Source organism: Protopterus annectens, chromosome 13.part0 (genome assembly GCF_019279795.1).
Source record: "Protopterus annectens isolate FY-2018-M chromosome 13.part0, PAN1.0, whole genome shotgun sequence".
Lineage (NCBI taxonomy): Eukaryota > Metazoa > Chordata > Ceratodontiformes > Protopteridae > Protopterus > Protopterus annectens.
The window spans coordinates 1,103,816,625-1,103,836,594 of NC_056747.1; the positions used below are offsets into that span (position 1 = coordinate 1,103,816,625).

The 19,970-nt window shown below is 40.7% G+C and overlaps 1 protein-coding gene across 3 annotated transcripts in view; it reads left to right on the forward strand.

Annotated features, from left to right (window-relative positions):
- LOC122788133 (histone acetyltransferase KAT7-like) overlaps positions 1 to 19,970 on the forward strand; it is a 1,071,811-nt gene that overhangs the window by 64,468 nt on the left and 987,373 nt on the right. For all 3 annotated transcript variants that reach the window (XM_044055075.1, XM_044055076.1, XM_044055077.1), the window contains exon 2: positions 15,447 to 15,612. In XM_044055075.1, coding sequence (XP_043911010.1) covers positions 15,447 to 15,612 — 166 coding nt within the window. The remainder of the gene's footprint in view (positions 1 to 15,446; positions 15,613 to 19,970) is intronic.

The window sequence follows — 19,970 nt, forward strand, 5'->3', positions numbered from 1 at the left end:
AGCAGTGTTCAGTGTTTTGTCCTTGTCCATTGCTTCAGTAATTTTTTTTAATGAAATCAACCAGTTTAAGTAGACAGGCTCCGCCTTGACAAACTCAAAATGGGTTGTGTCAAGTGTCTGTAGGTTACCTGTTTATAATGATCCTTTCCATAGTTTTATAGATGAGATTGGTCAGGCTTATGCGTCTCTAACCAGCTGTATTGACTCCCCACTTTTATGAAGGGGAATGACTATTGCTGTCCTCCATTCATCTTGGACAAAGCCTGTTTTGAGGCTGATATTGAATAGCTTATATAGGGGATCAGACTAGTCATGTTTCATACTAACCAGTAGGTAGCCTGGTAGGTTATCTGCCCCCATAGAATTAGTATAGTGTTCTTCGCTTGTCCTTGGGAGACTGGGCTGGGAAGTGGGTATGTAATCTGAGAATAATGGGGGGGGGGGGGGGGGGGTGAAGTTTTAGCTAAATTTGTCCGCTAGTAGATTGGCATATGTCCTCTGGGTCCTAGTAAGTGATATCATTTAATGTTAGCTGTGTACAATGCTGGGCTTTAGGTTTGAGACTTTTAGCATAATTAAAGAAGGATTTATGGCTGCCATTTGCCTGGGTGGCTGTTTTTACCTCATATCTGCCTTTGGTTGATTTGATCAAAGTCAAGAGTGCTTATTTACTTTAGCATGAGAGTTTTGTCATCTTGAGTGTTAGATTTATTTTTGTGAGGAATGAAAGTTTTTGTTTTTCTTTTATCATAGTCCTTGTTTATATTTGGGTTCCACCGTAGGAGTTTATTTGTTAACTTGGAGTTATATTTATTTCTGAGGAAACTGATGTGCCTACGCAGCTATTTACATGTGCATAAAATGTCCAAGATCTCTTCCCACTTTCCAATAATCATATTAAATAATTGCAGACAGAGCTTTAACTTTTTTTTACCTTTCAGTTTCCATCTCTATATAGGTATGCTATCTAGGTCAGACAGTTTTCCTGCTGCCTATCTTCTTACTGCTTGATCTCTTTGTTTACAATAGTAATTCATTTCATTTGACAGTTTTGATATTGCCATCCCTGTAAAACTTTGTTTCCTCTTCCTGTAGCGCGCTGCCTCTCGCTTTCTGTCCCCTTATAAACAGCCCTATAATAGTTTCTTATTATCTCCAGAATCCCCTCAGGATCTTCCTCAAAATTCCTAGTATTCAGTTATCTCAGTTTTGGTATTAACCTTTCCCCTTTCTTTTGTTTCAGTCACTGTGCCAATAATTTCATATTTTTGGGTTATCAGAAATGGTTGCTTCATTGCTGATCTTCTAAATTCATTTAGATGTGTTCTTTTTAGCTGCCTGCAACCGTTTCTTCTCTTCTGTTCTAATGCTTTCATTACCATTCAGTGTTAATTCTTTTGCTTAACTATTCTTCCTTAGTTATACTTGTTAGATTATTCTAACATTGTTGTACATATTGCACTGCATTGACACTGTCTGTACTGTTTACTTTAATTTTATTGCTGTACTTTCCCAGTCTGATACAGAAATTGGTCATTTGTTCTCAGTGCTCTACCCCTGTTAAGAAATTCAGATTCAGATGAATGAATGCAAAGACATACATGCATGTGTACGTAGATACATAAATGCATAAACTTACCCCCCACCCTAAAAAAAAGACTCTCTGTAGCCTCGACATTCACTGGATTTTGTAGCTTGTTTATTCTAATTCTCTATTTTCTCTACACAACATACTTAAAAGGTTTTGCAATATTTTCTCAGTCCAGTCCCTGAAAGCTTTCACTTATATCACCCTAATCACCTCTCCTATGCTCCATCTTAACAGGTGTATGATCTAAGACCACTTCTGGGTTGGTCTCATGATGTACGACCACATTTATGTGCATGCTGCACAGAAAAATAACACCTATCCAGTCTTACCCAAGTGTTGCATTTTTGGAAAAAGTGTGTGTAGTCATTCCTTCAGTCCTAACTGTTCATATCCTTTGGCCTAATGTTTTAAGTACTTCCCTAAGTATCCTCCTTTTTTTGATGTATTGCATTTTCTTGGTCCCCCATGACATCCCTTTCAACATGTATCAAGTTTCAGTCACCTCCCAGTTGGTAATTTATTTTTTGTCCTTGCATGAACTTCATTTTAGTCTTTAAGGACTTTGGCAAAAGAAAAAAAAAACTGTATACAGCATTGCCTTATTTGCAGTGAATTCCACTGCAAGAGTTTGTCCTCCCAATAAATTGATTTTGTAACTGCTAAATATTGTTGCCTCACAGCAAGAGGTTCTCCTGTTCGATTCTCAGCTAGTGTGCGGGGAGTGCGTTCTGTGTGGAGTCTGCATGTCCTCCCCGCGGTCGAGCGGCCTCCGAAAGACATGCGTGAATGGGCGTGCCTTTGCTGAAGGTTGGGCGTCGGGCTGGCAACTCAGCACCATAAAAAAAAAATCTACTGTCAATCATTAGCTGACCGGAGTTCCGCTGTGGCGACCCCTTACTGGGAAAAGCCGAAAAGACAAACAAACAAACTTCTAGCTTGCTTTTATGCAGAGATCGCCTCTTATCTTTATGCTTTAATTACATCCAGCTCCCAAATCAAGGAAAAAACAGAAATGCCAAAAAATCAGGAAGTGCTGGAGAAGACACAGAAAAAGGATAATGTGACTTTTTTCTTATTAACACACCTCTAAGTTATCTCATACATTTTAGTGTTCTCATTGCAGTCTGACTTTTAGTTGCAAGCCGTTTTCAATTCCTTAAGTCTCCAGTCTAGTAACTGACCATATTAATATTGTTGCTCTCTACAGTTTAGTATGTAGCTTTGCCCGTTTAAGTACTGCACTGCTTCTTGCCACGCAAATCTTTTCAGAGGTCATCAGCTGATATCACTGGAGTTCCCCTGTCACAGTCGGTAATCTTATGTTATGTTCCCAAGGATACCACCTCCCTTCATAATCCCACCTCCTCTGCTGTAGTTTGAAGCACTTCTCCAGTCACAACAACTGACATTTTAGTTACTTTATTTTAGTTACTTTGCCTGCTGGTTTTTAATTTACTGAACTGAGTTAACTAAATCAATTTGTTTTACCATATTCTCAGTTTCTTGACTGAATCTGTTTAGTTTACCTTTACATTTTATATCTACTTTGTACTTTCTTGTCACGACAGCTTGCTGCAGCATGTCTGTCCTCCTCAATGTTCACTCGCATGGGCATGCACATGTACAGCCTTTAACTTTAGAAGTATCAGGGTATGAAACTTACCATTGAACCTACATACTAATCTTAGTACTTCTCACCATTATTGACAATGAGAGAACGGGTCGCAAACAAAGGGAAAGAACAACCCCTTTTCCTGATAAATCTCCCTGTACTAATATATACTTATCAGCCCCTCAAAATTCTTTACTACCTGCTTCACTCTAATATTACACCACTTACAATCCTTTAGTTTTCAATTACTTCAGTGAGTCTAGCTTCATGTAAGTGAAGCGTGTCAGTTACTGTTTTGGTTTGTTTATGCTTGCATTTCTGCATCCCCAGAATTCCCTGAAAATGAAACAGTTTTATCAGGAAATCTTCCCCTTAGTGTTTTAGACATGCAGCATTAGTTGCAGATGGTTACTGTTCATGTTGGGTCATCACTGTACCTTTCTTCATAAATATCTTCTTGACAAATGTGCAGGTCTACCAATGCCCCTCTTCTGAGTTCTGAATTACCGGATAAAGTAGTTTAAACTTTAACCCTGTCTTTCTGAATTTTTTAATTGAGGAGATGATCTGGTCCTCCTTTGTTTAGTCGATCTCAGGTAATCACTGTCTGCATGAACATTCATATCCCCTACTTTTAAAGAATCTTATTTCTCCACAGTTCTGTTATCACCGGCCTTCCTGTAGAACTTCTTGTTTTGGCAAAGTTTATTTTTCCCCCCGCTTGGCACCTCTTTAATTTCATTGAAGTATCTGTTGACAACTTCTTCTATTATCCTGTTGCTAATTTTTATTTCTTAAGTGAATGCCTTGCTGATCTTGAAAGCTTCTTTATATGGTTGTTTGATTTTTTTTTTCTCCAGTGAAATATTAGATGTTCTTCGTGTTTCACTGTTGCAGTCATTACATTTGGGTAATCTGCTGGCAGGTTGCCCTCAGTTGGCTTGAAAAACAAAGTCTTGGGTCCTGCATCAGTTGCTGTCTTCTCTTCCATGACGTCAGGTTGTCAGGGGTATAAAACATGCAGCCGCATCCATTTTGTTCAGTCTTTCTTGCCACACGGTGCCCGAAGCAGAAGCAGTTCGCAAGTGCCGGTCGGCCGAGTCCTGAAATTTTCGCTTATCGAGTTTCAGAACCGAAGTCTTCAACTAAAGCTAAGTACCCTGTTGGGGAAACTTTTTCTTGCTCCTTACCGATGTCAGTAAAACTTAATAATTGCATTACTTGTGGGAAGCAAATACCTCATAAGGATTTTCATTTGTACTGTATTCCTTGCCTAGGCCCAGATCATAACGTGCCTTGCTGTCGGTTTTGTGCTAGATTTAACCAACGCACTATTAAGCGTCTGTATATTTTTGCTTCTAAATATTTTGGATCCAGATTTAATTGCCCTGAAATGTCGTCTGTTAGCAATCCGACTACCGGAGTTCACAAAAAACGCAAAGAAAAAGACAGAGACAGACCGTTGAGGTCCAAAATCGACGACGAAACTTCTCCTAAGCCAGTCGCCGGTTCGCCGGTACTCAGTGATGCGCTTTCGCAGCACCTGATACCCGCTACTTTTGAGTTGCAGGCCTCTACCGAGACCCATGCGGAGTCCGGTGTGCCACGAGATTCTCACAGTATTGAACCTGCGGATGTCTCTCCCTTGGATGGGTCTGGAGCCGCTGAGCAGGCACCGGCTTCTGAGGGTGTTTTCAGGCCTCAATATTTTTATATAAAACCGACGCCAGCCTCAAAAACAAGATCAAAAACATCTTCTGTGTCTAAAAAAACAACGCATGAGCCACGTGCTCAGGCCCCTATGCCTAAAAAACAGATGATCAAAATGGCTGAGGACTTAATTACCTTGATCAGGGGTTTCCAACCCCCCCATGCTAAGAGGCCTAGGCAAGACACTGATTATGAATCTTCAGATCAGGTTTCTATTTCTTCTGATTCCACTTCTGATCAGGAATTTTGTATTCCACCCTATGAGGATTCTGATGCAGAAGAATCCATCCCAACTGCATCTCCTCTTGAGGATTATTCTTTTGGCGAAACCTTGCATACTTTAAGGGAACATTTTCATTGGGAGAGTCAGGATTTCTCTGAATCAAAAAAGAGGCTTAGGGATTTCCTTCTTCCTCAGCATAGGCCTTTGGCAGTACCTCCTGTATTAGACATTGTTGATGATGTGTTTTCGGAATCAAGCATGGCTCCTGATTCCTTACCTCCGGCTCCTAGTAAGCCAGACAGATATTACAGAGTTCCTGACTCCCACAAATTTCTATTTAAAAATCCTGCTGCTGATCCTGAGACAGGTCCCAAAGGTGTAAAGGCCTCTACAACCAAAAATCCTACCCCCTCTGATAGAGATTCCAGGGCGCTGGATAGATGGGGAAAGAAGGTTTATACATCTGCAACCTTGGCAATTAGGGCCTAAAACTGCCAGTTTCATATGCTTAAATATCAGCAGCATGTTATGGACTTATTGAAACAGAAAATGATGTTGATTTCTGATTGTGTGGAAAATAAATAATTACAGGAATTATTGTATTCAGCAGAACAGGTTAGAAAGCATACTTTGCAATGTGGTTTTGATTCCTTGGAGGCCTCTTGCAGGGCCGCAGTTACTGGATCTGTGATTAGAAGGCATGCCTGGCTCAAGGAGCAAAATCTGCCTGATCATGTTAAGGCTAAATTGTGGATTCCCCTTTGCAGCATGGTACTCTGTTTGGTAATAAGGCTGAAGAGGTTTTAAAGAAAATGGAAGACAAAGCTAAATCTATGCAAACTGTAAAAGATTTCTTACAAGTGCAGCCACCCAGGTTCAGTAGGCACTGGCCTACTAAAACATGGTCCTTTCCTGTGTCCAACAGAGCCTCTCAAGGCAAATCCAGGTGCTCAAAAGGCTCTAGATACCAGTCACAGGGTTTCTTACAGGTCAAAGCAATGGGGTGCCTCCACCTCCAAATCTGGAGAAAACAAAGCACAACCCCTACAGTAAGCAGTCTCAATGACTTCCCTCTACCTTCACCAAGCACTTATCTTTTGGCAGCCCCCCTGGGGGGAAAATTATCACTTCATGCTCAAAAATGGCAGTTAATTACCCAGGGCAAGTGGGTATTAAATATAGTATCCCAGGGGTACAGATTTCATTTCCATACTTTGCCAATTCCAAACGGTTGGCCAGATCTGCCACAAAATCAATGGGCAGAGGCTCAGAAACAAGTTACGTCCCTCATGGATATGGGGGCTATTGAGCCAGTACCAGAACAGGAAAAAGGACAAGGTTTTTATTCAAGACTTTTCCTGGTACCCAGAAAAGACAATGCCTGGCGTCCAATACTGGACTTATTGATTTTGAACACGTTCCTGGACATTCCAAAATTCAAAATGCTGACTTTACAACAGCTACTGCCTATGCTGGGCAGGAATGCTTGGTTAGTGACTCTAGACTTAAAAGAGGCATACCTGCATATCCCAATAAGGGAATCGTGCAGAAGATACCTCTGCTTCAAGGCAGGTTTTTTGCATCACCGATTCTCTGCACTGCCCTTTGGCTTATCTACTGCGCCCGGGGTCTTTACAAAGTGCCTGGCACCAGTAATTGTATTATGCAGATAAAGAAGCATACAGATTTATCCTTATCTGGACGACTGTCTCATTCAAGCTGAGAACAAGGACACTCTTCTTCAACATCCGACATTTGTAAAAAGGCTTCTAACATGCCTAGAGTGCACAATAAACGAAAAGAAATCCCAACTGGTACCCTCTCAAATAATTACATTCCTGGGTGCAAGCTTGTATACAACTTCCCAGATGGCTTACCTTACGCCAGACAAACAAAGGCAACTGACAACATACTTCAAACAGATGGCAACAAAAACCCAGTTATCTGCAAGACAAATTCTGCAGGCTTTGGGGTTCATGGCATCCTGCATTCTACTAATTCCATATGCAAGACTGCATATGAGGAAACTTCAGTGGTACCTAAAAAGTTTATGGAGTCAACATTGTCACAGTCTGGAAACAATGATTCTTCTCATTCCCTACCTACAACAGGAGTTTCTTTGGTGGGCAGAGACATGTCAACAAAACAAGGGACTGTCATTCACTCTACCCCCTGCCACCCAAACCCTAACTACAGATGCATCAGACTATGCTTGGGGGGCTCACCTGGCGGGGAGATGCATTCAGGGCAAATGGAACCCAAAACAAATGCATCTGCATATCAACCAGAAAGAGATGCTAGCTGTTCAGAATGCTCTGACAGCCTTCAAGGACTTACTTCATCCAGGACAACTACTGATAAAGACGGACAACACCATGGTTATGTGGTACATAAACAAGCAGGGGGGTACACATTCCTATCCCTTTCGCAGACTAGCCATGGCATTGTGGAACACAGCTTTGACTTACCAAGTACATCTTCAAGCTCAATTCCTACCAGGAAAACAAAACACTCTGGCAGATGACCTAAGCAGAAATCTTATGGACTTGCACGAGTGGAAGCTGGATCCATAAATCTTCAGCATGGTAACACAGAAATGGGGGAGCCCAGACATAGATCTATTTGCCTCTCCCCAAAACTATCAACTGGACAAATTCTGCACAAGGACTTATCACAGACAAGCATGGAAAGTGGATGCCCTATCCTTCAGTTGGAAAAACCTATCAGTCTATGCCTTTCCCCCTCTGCCTCTTCTCTACAAGGTCTTACTAAAGGTCAGACAGGAAAAACCAAAAATGATCCTAATTGCTCCGGACTGGCCTCGCCAGCACTGGTACCCAGTTCTAAGGAATATGTCTCAACTTCTTCCTTGGTACATGCCTGAAATGTCTCATCTACTGTCTCAGCAGAACAATCAAATTCTGCGCACAGCTCCAAACTCTGAACCTTGTTTTAGCATGGCTGATCATTTAATTATTCAAACAACACCTCTCAGTAAATCTGTGATGGATGTCATTTTGGAAGCCAGAAGGCCTAGTACTAGAAAATCTTATGCTGATAAATGGAAGAGATTCTGTGCTTGGAACCAAGCACAAGGAACGGACACAGCAAAGCCAAATCTCCCTCAGATTTTACAATATTTGACTGAGATGCTTGACAAGGGCCTATCTTTTTCTTCAATAAAAATCCATGCCTCTGCTATCTCGACCCATTACAACACGGAGCCTCCCCTCTTTTCTCATCCTCTGCTTAAACAGTATCTTAGAGGGGCCAAAAATTTAAGGCCTCCCAGAAGATCACCAACTCCTGCATGGGACCTCAATTTTGTGCTGGAAAAACTCACCCTGCCTCCTTTTGAACCAGCAGCTACTGCAGATATAAAATTTTTATCTTTGAAAACAGCTTTCCTATTGGCAATCACTTCAGCAAGAAGGGTTTCAGAACTACAGGCTCTCATGGCTGTGGAGCCTTTTATTACATTTTACCCGGACAGGGTGTCCCTCAGGACTAATCCTTCTTTTATGCCTAAGGTGGCATCCAATGTGGCTCTTAACCAAACAATTCACCTGCCAACTTTTTACCCAAATCCGCAGAACAAGGGGGAGCGGATTCTGCATTCATTGGATGTACACAGATAACCAAGATTCTACTTGAACAGGACCAAATGTCTAAGAAAGTCGGAGCAATTACTGGTGGCATTTGCTGCAGGATCAAAGGGGAAGGCTATATCAAAGCAGACTATTTCTAAGTGGATAAGCCACTGCATTCGTTTCTGCTACTTGCACCATGGTAAACCTGTACCCAAGGGGATCAGGTCACTTTCCACCAGGGCTGCCTCTACCTCAGCAGCTTTTCTCAGAGGAGTTCCAACCAAAGACATTCTAGAAACTGCTACTTGGAGCTCGGCTCATACCTTCACAAAGCATTATCATTTGCCTCTCTTCTCCAAATCCAGGGCAGGCTTTGCCACTGCAGTTCTGCAGGGCCTTATAGCCGCTCCTAATGCTATCTAGTTCCATCCTCCCGTCTATAGCTTTGGGATTCTACCCAAATGTAATGACTGCAATAGTGAAACATGAAGAACATAGTACAGTTGTGTACACTTACCATAAATGTAGATGTTAGAGTGTATTCACTGTTGCAGTCCAGGTTACCCACTTGCCATCCCCCTTTCTATACCTTTTCTTTCCTTCACTATACTCAAAAACCTTTGTGGTGTATTTGCTTTTAGTTGAAGGTAAAATTTATGTTTCTAAAAGTGCATTTATATATTTATTGTTTATATATATATATATATATCTATATATATATAGATATAGATATATATAGATATAGATATATATATATATATATATATATATATATATATATATATATATATTTGCTCCCCATTTGGGGGGACACCTGACATCTGGGGCAAGAAAAACTGAATAAAATGGCGTTGGCTGCATGTTTTATACCCCGGACGACCTGACGTCATGGAAGAGGAGACAGCAACCGACGCAGGACCCAAGACTTTGTTATTCAGGCCGACTGAGGGCAACCTGCCAGCAGATTACCCAAATGTAATGACTGCAACAGTGAACACACTCGAACATCTACATTTATGCTAAGTGTACACAACTGTACTTTTTTTTCAGCGATCCTTTATGTTTACTTCCCTTATCTATTGCCTTATCAGACACGCTGCTCTCTAGCTTTCTAGTCCTATTTTCCTCTTACTTTCTTACTTCTGTATGCTGTTTTGCTGTTTTCACACTTTTTTTGAATGACTTGCTTGACTTCATGGAAATACTGTGAGACAATTTTTCTGAAAATTAACACTTTTTACTAATTGTAACTTTTTCAGTTCTTTTCCAGACAGTGCTATTTTATGCTGCCATTCAGATTGCTACCTTACCAGAAGCTGGTCTATCTCTGTGAGTCTTATGAGATAATTGACTTTTAAGAGGAGAACTCACTGTATGAGGGGAGTGAATTCCCTGACGAGGTCTGACCAAGGGATGGGTCAACAGTATATTTGCTGGAACATAAGAGTAAGGGTTTCTTTAAATGGTAAGGGTTCACAGCTCAGGTATTACATTAAGAGATGAAGACTGTCCAGAAACAGACAACTTTTTTATGTATTGTTATCAAAAAGAAGCTTTGATAGAAAGTATGCAGCTTATGAAGCCACATTAGAAAAAGCAAGTTAAAGCCTATTCAAATACTTGCTTTGTGGAGTCTGTTTTTCTAGGTAGACCTTTTGATCAGATGGAATGAGGGCAAAAAAAAGACAGTAAATGAATTCAGAAGTCCATCTGTGGATGAGGGTATCCAACAGACCCCCCCCCCCCCCCCCCGGTCAAGGGATTGTGGAAGATAATTTGTGTCTGGAACAGATTAAACAGAGGTTTGCTTAATGACAGAACATTCTAATTACTGTCTATAAGGTAACTGCAGAATATGATAAGCCACTAGGAAGCATCTGACCCCTTTCCAGACTCTTGCAGCCTTTCAGCAAGGGAGCAAGATAAGCCCCATCCCCCAGGCTTGTTGCAATACCAAACTGCTGCTGTGCTGTTGGAGTGAATGAAGCCCCACCCCCCAGGCTTGTTGAGATGCCAAACTGTTGCTGTGTTATTGGAGTGGATGACAATTTTTCCTGAAGAAATAAGACCTGAAGAACTAATAATTCAAGTATGAGATTTCTGCTTTCACTTTGAAGATGTGGATTTGAAGGCTGTATTCCTGAAATATACAGAGACCTTGAATGGTTTGTCAAATGTTTTGTCCTGTCTGCCCTAGTGCAGACAATTCTGTAGTGTCAGATGGCTGTGGAGCTTACAACTGAAGGGGTTTCTGCAGGTTAAGACTGTCCGCTAATGTATACCGCTAGAGGTGCAGTTTGCAAGTCATGGACATTCTTATGGTATGGGACATGGGATGTAAATTCTGCCTTTACTGCCCACTGAGACGCACACGCGTGCACACACACACACACACACACACACACACACACACACACACACACACACACACACACACACCCCTAAATGATAAGTCTTGTGGTATAGCAAAGAGTATGCAACAATTTGCCCCCATTTCTGGTTGATAAATTACATAAAGCATGTATTTCTGAAAAGTCAAAGAATTTCCAGTGGAAACTTCCTTCATAAGCTGGCATCCTTTCTGTACCTCATCTCCATCAATAGGCCAGCTAGCTCTGGTCGCAAGATCTATTTTATCCCTAGAGAAGAGAATCTTTACTAGAATCATTTCCTCCATTATCAACCTTTGAGAAATCTGTTATCATTACTGAGCATATCTGCATCACAGCCATTCGCTTTGTGACTTCAGATGGTGCTGATAGTGAAGCAGTCAGTGAACAGATCTCTCCAAAGACAACCAGCAACATACTTGCACAAAGACAGTAAACTACATTAGTTGGGTTGCCAGGGCTACGGCTTGGAGAAAGCACCTCATTGGTCTTTTGAACATTTTTAAAGTGTTTCAAGTTTCAACTTTCTGCTAAGAAGTTAACTTGAGTGTTTCAGCCATTACACACAGAGCTATCCAAGGAGGAACAGCTGATCTGTAATATATAGCAATAAGTAGCCTGTTTTTTTGCTTATTTGTAGTAGTTATTCCTTATTCTAGATATTTATAGCAATTTTATTGTATACTGCATACTTGTACTGTATTTCATAGCTATTGGCTCACTTGTGATAAACATTTCTGTAGTGTTTTCTCCCACCCACCCTCCTTATTGACATCTTGTCTTTATACCTGCTGGCCTTGCAGTTGCCCACCCCTACTCTAAATTTGATCTTGGACACTCCTCCCAGTCTATCATTAGCTCATTCTACCTAATACAGAGAGAATTTCCTCCTGTTCCTCCTTTCTCCCTTTTCTAAAAAAAAAAAAAAAAATTGGTCTGAATATCCTTGTGTTCTGACTGTGCTTCTCAAACATTTTGGAAATATAGAGTATATTTTAGTGCATTTATTAAAACTGTATTTGCCTTAATATTGCTACAACTCAGGTACTCTAGGTTGCACTGCATCTGAATTGTTTGTGTGTTTTAGCTGCTTTTCTGTATATATAGACTTTTCTGTATATCTAGACTGGCTACTTATTCTACTGTATTACTGCCTCTTAAATCGTTTTTCAGTTGTGCACTTGCCTTGCTTCATTTAAAAAGTTTTAAATTGTTAATTTTGTAGAGTTTTAATTGTATTTACTGTTTAGGGCTACACACTCAAGTGTGTTAGCCTTTTCTGTGTTTATTTAGTGTATTATTGCATTGTTTATCCTGTCTTAAAATAAAAAAACTATCTTGTTTGCTCGTTTCCCACCTTTCCTAGCTGGTATAGTCCAGATCCCAGGCTTTGCTGGTTTCAGGACTTTATTTTCTGTGTTCAGAGCTGTCTTCCGTGGTGGTGCAGCGGTGGCGTTGTTGCCTCACAGCAAGAAGCTCTCCCGTTTGATTCTCGGCTTGGGTTGGGAGTGCCTTCTGTGTGGAGTCTGCATGCCCTCCCAGCGGTTGAGTGGGCGTTCGAAAGACATGCGTTAAATGGGCGTGCCTTCGTTGAAGGTTGGGTGTCGGGCTGGCAACTCGACACCATAAAAAAACAACTGCCAATCATTAGCAGACTGGAGTTCCGCTGTGGCGACCCCTAAGCAGGAAAAGCCGAAAGTCAGACAACAACATTTTCTGTGTTCAGAGCTATCCAGACCTTGCTGTGGTAGAGGGAAGTTCTACTGCTTACCAGTGGGAGTGAAAATCAGTATCAAAGCTGACCATTTCCAGGTGGTTGTCTCATGCTTCCGCTTTTTGCTGAACTCACTGTAGCAAGACACTTCAGGCAGGGTTAGGGCCAATTCTACAAAATGTTTGGTTTCTTCTGTGGCTTTCTGGAAAGGGGTGACCTCTAGAAGTATTTTATGGGTAACAGTTCAGTTCTGTGTACTCATGTTTACAAAGCAGTACAAACTGGATTTCTTTTCCCGGTCCAGAGTGAACTTTGCTAGAACCATTCTCTGGGGGCTCTTGGAGTCTTAGTTTATGGTCCTCCTCCCTTTGTTATTTTTTCTAAGCTATGGTAATTTACTCGTATAGCTCAGGCTACTACAACAGTGTTCTTTACATTGACCATACTACAGTTGTGTTAAGTAAACTTACTGTAATAGTGGATGTTCTAATAGATCCCTGTTGCAGTAGCCACCCCCTCCCTCTAGCCCCCTTCACCTTCTTGTGTTCTTTTTTGTATCGCCAGGGTGTGGATGTTTCATCACTTTTGTATATAGTTGACTGTTGGGTTTGCTTCCTAGCATTGTTCTTTTAGAGCTTTTGTGTCCCTCCTGGACAAAAAAAAAAAAAAAAGCTATGAAGCTTTTTTGAACTCTAGCTATTATTTTATGTGGAGTTCCCCTCGACCTCCTGACAGAATGTGTGGAAGGTGCCCTTTAGCTTTGTGACTTTGGTTGGCCCTCAGGGTTAGGATCCATATAGCTTAGGTTACTGCAACAATGATTATTAGATCAGGTATTGTTACGGTAAATGTACTTTTTGGTACAGTAAGTAGTATATTGACTGTGCTGTGCTCAGTTTGTCTAACCTTAAATTGTTAATGGAGGTTAAACATACTCCAGCAACACCAGTCATACAACATAATGTCTTCCAGATGTTAATTTATTTGCATGTAGTATATTTTTCTCCTTTTTCTATACTGTCTGTTTTTTGTGTCTTTTGGCTTTTCCCGGTTAGGGGTCGCCACAGCGGAACTCCGGTCCGCTAATGATTGGTAGTGGATTTTTACGTACCGGGTTACCAGCCCTGATGCACAACCTTCAACGAAAGCACGCCCCATTCACGTATGCCTCCACACAGAAGATGCTCTAGCTGAGAATCGAACGGGACAACGTCTTGCTATGAGGCGACAACGCTACCACAGCACCACCACCGTGTGTCTAAAAGCAAACTATAAAATAGGTTGGTTTGCTGAAAGCCACTTTCATAGAGCATGAAATCCTACCTTTTAGAGAAGAAAATCTATGAAATCCCCAAACTTGTGTATACCAACTCCATGGTTGCAAACAGTGGAAAAAAAGCACAAAATTCAGGCTCACCAAAGCCTCTTTCAGTAATTTTGTTTCACTTGTATCAGGAATTTCAGAAAGCTCCTGAACAGTTGTTATATTCCCTTCTTGCTCATTTCCCATGTTGTGGTGTTTTGTGTAGGTGTGCACGGTAGTCTGTATGTTACTGTTTTATGCCAATGCTGCATTTCTCTTGCTGGTCTGCAGTCAAAGCCAAGAGTGATTTTGTCACTTTTTGCTCAATGGCCTTGATTTGGAGAGTATAGATATAATATTATAATGGCATAATCTGCACATCTTATTTCCTAATCATGGGACATTTGTAACATACTTGTGTGTGTCATGGATGGGAAATGAGAGTTGTCATCCTGCAGTGAGTGTTAGCACTGTTTACTGCTGCTATATTCTGTAGTCCATCAATACAAGTTTCTCAAATATTGGCCCTTTTTACAGATGACATGCTGCTGATGTTGCCCAGCCATGTTATGCTTTCCAGCATATTCCTTTATAGGTGGTTTGGGGCACTATATAGATATTTAGGTGTGGTAGTCCACACTTGAATTTTCTTACCTTTTGTTTGTTACAGTCTCATTCTCCATTGGTAACTTGTGTACGAATTGCGGATGGAGTTGGTTTTGATTTGCATATGTGCCCGCCCCATAGCTTGCTTGTTCCTGGTAATAATGGCCAAGTGATCATTACTCTGTATTTGTTCGGGCTTTTTTAACTGCATTGAAATCTGGATTCTGTTTTTCTTTATTTATCAACCCTGTGCAGTTCTGATACATATGCACAGGTCCTGCTCTTAGGTCTTTTAAAAAAAAAATCTAAGCAGGATGGTTTATGACCGAGTTTAATTTTACTCTTATGCTAAAGGTGATAGTATCATTATTTTTGTCGTTTACTGAGGGAATCATAGGTCCGGAGCAGAAATATTATAGTTTTGTTAGTATAATGTGTAAGATATTGCAATCCCTAGTAAGATTTCACACTTTGTTCCAAGCTATTTTCACTAACATAGTCAAATGTAATCATATTTAATGATGAGTAGCTTACCCAGTCAGTGTTTTTGCTTAATTAAGTTTCCTTTGTAGCTACAAGTGGGTCTGTCACTCTGCCTTCTGAAAAAGGAACACGTTAAAGCAATTGTATGGCACATCGCCTGCAGTTCTGTTTTTTCCTTCCCCTGCCCTTCTGAACAGCTGCTAATAGCTGAATTTTTATTGCAGAGAAATGCTGGCAGTAATTCAGATGTGACTGAAGATTCAGATTCTTCTACAGACCAAGATCATGTGCAAGAGCATATGGATGCCTCTGAAAGTGACGGGAATGCACATCCGTCTGCTCGGGTTACCAGGGCATCAGCAAGGTTAAGTCAGAGTTCACAAGGTGAAGGTAAATGTCTTTTAATGGTTTAATGAGACAAAAGTGAAATGCTTGCTTGGAGGATAATAATTATATTGTTTCTGTTCTTTCTTTTTGCTTGTTTATTCTGGCGGTTCTAATTCTTTGGTAGTTTATACAGATGGCCTTAAGCACTTATGGGGTTGAATAATTGCTGCTGGTGGTAGATGTGACAGATTTTCCTTTCATGTGCTATGTGCTTGCTTGGTCTAGGAGTGCCATTAAGTTTTTTTTCCCAGAAATATGCCATTTGCCATCTGTAGTGCTCTAGGCTACCTGCTTTTGCACCTTTTGTCACTTATCCATTATTTTTATTCATATTTTGGCTTGGATTATTGTCTTTTTGGATGAATGCTTTTTCAAGCGTTGATAAAGTTTACTGCCCACTTGCCACAAAGACAGTGACTGAACATTGGACCGTTTCATTAACTGTCACTGCAAGTATGCTTTCTAAAGTCTTCGAAGTGCTACTAAATTATTTTGGTAACCCAGCAGCCCAGGACATTATTTTATTTTGGGCATTTGTTTGCTTTCCCAGAACTACTTTCCTTATATTTATGGATGCTAAACTCTTTCAGTATTTAGATAGTTTGAAAGCAGTCTATGCTGTCTTCTTATTCTCCTTCCCTGAATTGCATCTCTCCTATTATGCTAATGCAGTCTAAAAATTCTACACACTGCTCTCTACATGTCTTTTAAATCTGTATGCTGTGAAAGACAACTTTTCACTGCTGCTACTTACATAGTATATGATTGTTCTGCTAGCAAGGTGCTCCAGGAGCACTGAATAGTTAAGTGACAATAGGCAAGGGGAGGTAGAAGGAATCAATTGTGTACCATGAGCTACAGAAATTAGTGTGCTAATCCGTTGTGTTGAATGCCAAACCAACCTTAAATCAACCTGTGTATGAAAAAAAACACCTTTATTTAATTATCACTTGTGATATAGGCAAACATTTATATAAAAGTAATCAAACCATATTAATGAGTTTATATTTACAAACGTTATACATCACATATAATCTGCTATATAATATAATCTGTATAATGTAATCAACCCAACATACATAAATTATTCAATTCCTGCCTTCTCTTAAACTTAATTTCTTCTCCAAAACATTTTCTGCATGTATTGTTCCCATAAGTCCCTTTTTTCTATGTAATTTACTCCTGTCCTTTTTAAAGATCCCACTTCCTGTTTTTTTATCTCTGTTACAATTTTCACTACTTAGTGTGGTTGGTTTAGACTTCAATTACTTTAAAATGAAAATCAAATTTAACAAGGCCTTATCCATGTCTGAGCAATTCAGATCCTTTATCCAAGCTCAAAAAATCATATCTTAGTTGTACTCATTTGCTTCTCCACTATTCCTAACAGAGTACTCTGTAGGGAATTTTTAAAGTTTGTCAACTGATTGCACTCTGAAAACATATGCTCCCAGGTACCTCTTTCTTCCCCATTACACCTCCAATATTTGTCATCTAACTGAGAAATAATTCTTTGGAATCTGCTTGGGGTGTAAATATACCTATGCAAACACTTCCAAGTAAAATTCCTAAATCTTCTAGACTCCGTTGCATATCTGGGAGCTATACATATGTCCTCCCATTGTTTCTTTGTTAATTGCTAATCTGATCTCTTATCCCAGTCTTCTCTGACCTCTTCCGATTGATTCATATAGTTATCATGCAATATTTTATATGCACTACTAAATATCTATCCCTTTAACAGCAGCTTCTGTTCTACATTCAACTAAAAACTCAACCAGTGCAGGCCTTTTACTTAGGATTCCCCTATCCCTTTCTCTTTGCCTATACCCTGATACCAATTCCTGATAGGGAAGGCAAACTCTAGCCTGCAGTCCAAATGTCCTTTTGGCCTCTTACTGTTCCATTACCTTTCTCTCTAATTATTTGTTCCCAATACGTTGGTTCCTTTGCCAGTTTCCTCCAGTAAATTCCACCCCTCTGTTACCTATTCCCTGCATCCCTACTTGCAGTCATCCATATCGGCAGAATCTCCTTTCCCAATTCCTGTGTTGGCTTAGTTCTTAATATACTTTCTGCTACTTTATAACTATAATATTCTGTATGACTGCTGTTATTCTCCTAAAGGATCTGAATCCAAAATCCCATTCTTTTCTTATTTCTTGACCCCCCCCCGCTTCATCGTCATCCCTTTCCACTTTGAATTGTAGCTTTCTGCTTGTGTTATGTGTAAGAGCTTTAACTGTGTAGCTGTAAAATATCCCTTCAAATCAGGTCATCCTAAACCTCCTTGTTCTGTTAGATCATCGTATCACACTTGATTATTACTCTCTTCCCCCCTCAGACAAAATGATTCAACTCTTTATTAATTACTGTCCGCAACTTCTCTGGTTGATAAAAAAATTATGCCTGGCCTGCCTATAAAACTAAATGGACTAAAATATTTTATTGCTTGCACTTGCATCTTGCTATCCACATCCATAGGCAAGAGCTTCCAGTTTTTCAGTTTTTGTATTATCTTTTGTTTAGTTTCTTCCCACATATCCTTAGCTGTCATAACAGCATCCTATCAACCCACATTCCTAAATACTTAATTTTATCATGTCCACATACATATGGGTATTGCTGAATCAGTTTGTGTGTGGGTACATAGTTTAGTTTATAGCTATGGCCTTTGTTTTATCTTCATCAATTTTATATCCTGAAAAACAATAGAACTGTCTCAGAACGTTCCACAACACTGAGATGTCCTTTTCTGGCTGTCGGGTACAAATAATACCGGACTATATTAGTGACCACTCTCTTATTAGAGTACATAGGTTCTCCCCTCACTACAGCAGACCACACAAAGTTAAAGAATGCCTTAGACTATCTAGTATCCAACCTGAAATCTTTAACAGCTTTCTTTTCTCTGTTAACTGACAGCCCCTATCTTATCTACCTCTAGATGAAGCAGTGCACAAATTTGACTCTATATTCTTAAATATCCTGAACTCCCCAGCCCCTCTCAGTACTATTAGAGTTAAATTTCTGAGTTCCCCTTGGCTAACTCAGGGCTACATGCTCTATGTGTAAAAGAGATAATGCCTGGAAACTCTGGATTAATCCTAAATCCCAAACTCGCCTACAAACCTATAAACAATTTTGCAACCTCACCAAAAAACATGTCAACAAAGACAAAAACAGCTGCTATCATGAATCCCTGACTTCAAGAAACATCAACCCAAGATTATTATGGAACTCTTATCAGTCACATACTCCAACCTGGTAAAACCCTCTGCACCCCACCCCTGCCCTGATAATTCTCCTCAAGAGACTGCATCTTTATTTAAGTCCTACTTCATAGACACTATCAGTAAACTTGCACAGACCTCTCATTCCACTAACTCCCCTGACCCTTCTATCCCCCACCAGTAAAGTGATGCTTTCTCTCTAAAGCCAGTACCCACCAGTTATATCAAATACTTACTTCACAAGCTCAAACCAAGCTCCTCATCAGCTGATAACCTACTTCCTCTCTTCCTAAAGATAGCAGCCAACTCTATAGCGTATCTAATTTCCATCCCAATTAACTGTTCCATAAAAGAATCCTCAGTACCCTCAGTGTGAGAGCAATTGATCTGAAGTAGTTAACTTCATTTGATCAGCAACCTGTGGGTATTGGATTCGTCCTCGGATCCGAGCCGGCAGCTTTTCCAAGCTTAAAAGATCCGAGCTCTCAGCTCCTCCCCCTTACCCATAATGCCCTGCCACCTCCCTCCAGTCCTCCGATCTCGTTTGCCGCGGCTTCTGATAGCTTCTAGCGACGAGCTCTTGGCGTTGGGTGTAAGTTAAAGAAACTTTAAAACTTTTAAAAACTCTTTCTAGGTTCTTTTTTGCGTGTTGAGTGAGTGTTGTAGGCCCTTAGTTTTTGTTTATATACCTCTTTCCTCCTTTTCTTGTGGTAATTTAGTGTTTAAATTTAACGTTTTCCCTCCCCTTTACTGTGTGCATGTGGTGCATGCGATGGCTGAAGGGCCTAAGGCCATTTTTTCAAAATGCAATGAGTGTGGCCATAAGCTGTCCCCAGCGGATGGTCACACTCGGTGCGTTCTCTGCCTAGGGGTAGGCCACTTGTCTTCTGGCTGCCAAGTATGTGCGGCCTTCAACCTCCGGGCTTTGAGGGATAGGAGGAATAAGTTAATCCTGGCAGGGCTTTTGCCCGTGGGTTCTTCTTCCTCCTCTCCCTCTAAGGCACCAGCCACGGCCGCGGCTGCCCTGCCTTCAGTTCCCCCTCCCCTGACTGGGACTCAACCTCCCTCTGTGTCTCAGGGAGAGGGGGGCTCTTCTAGAGAGAAGAGGCACAAGGATAGGGAGCGGCA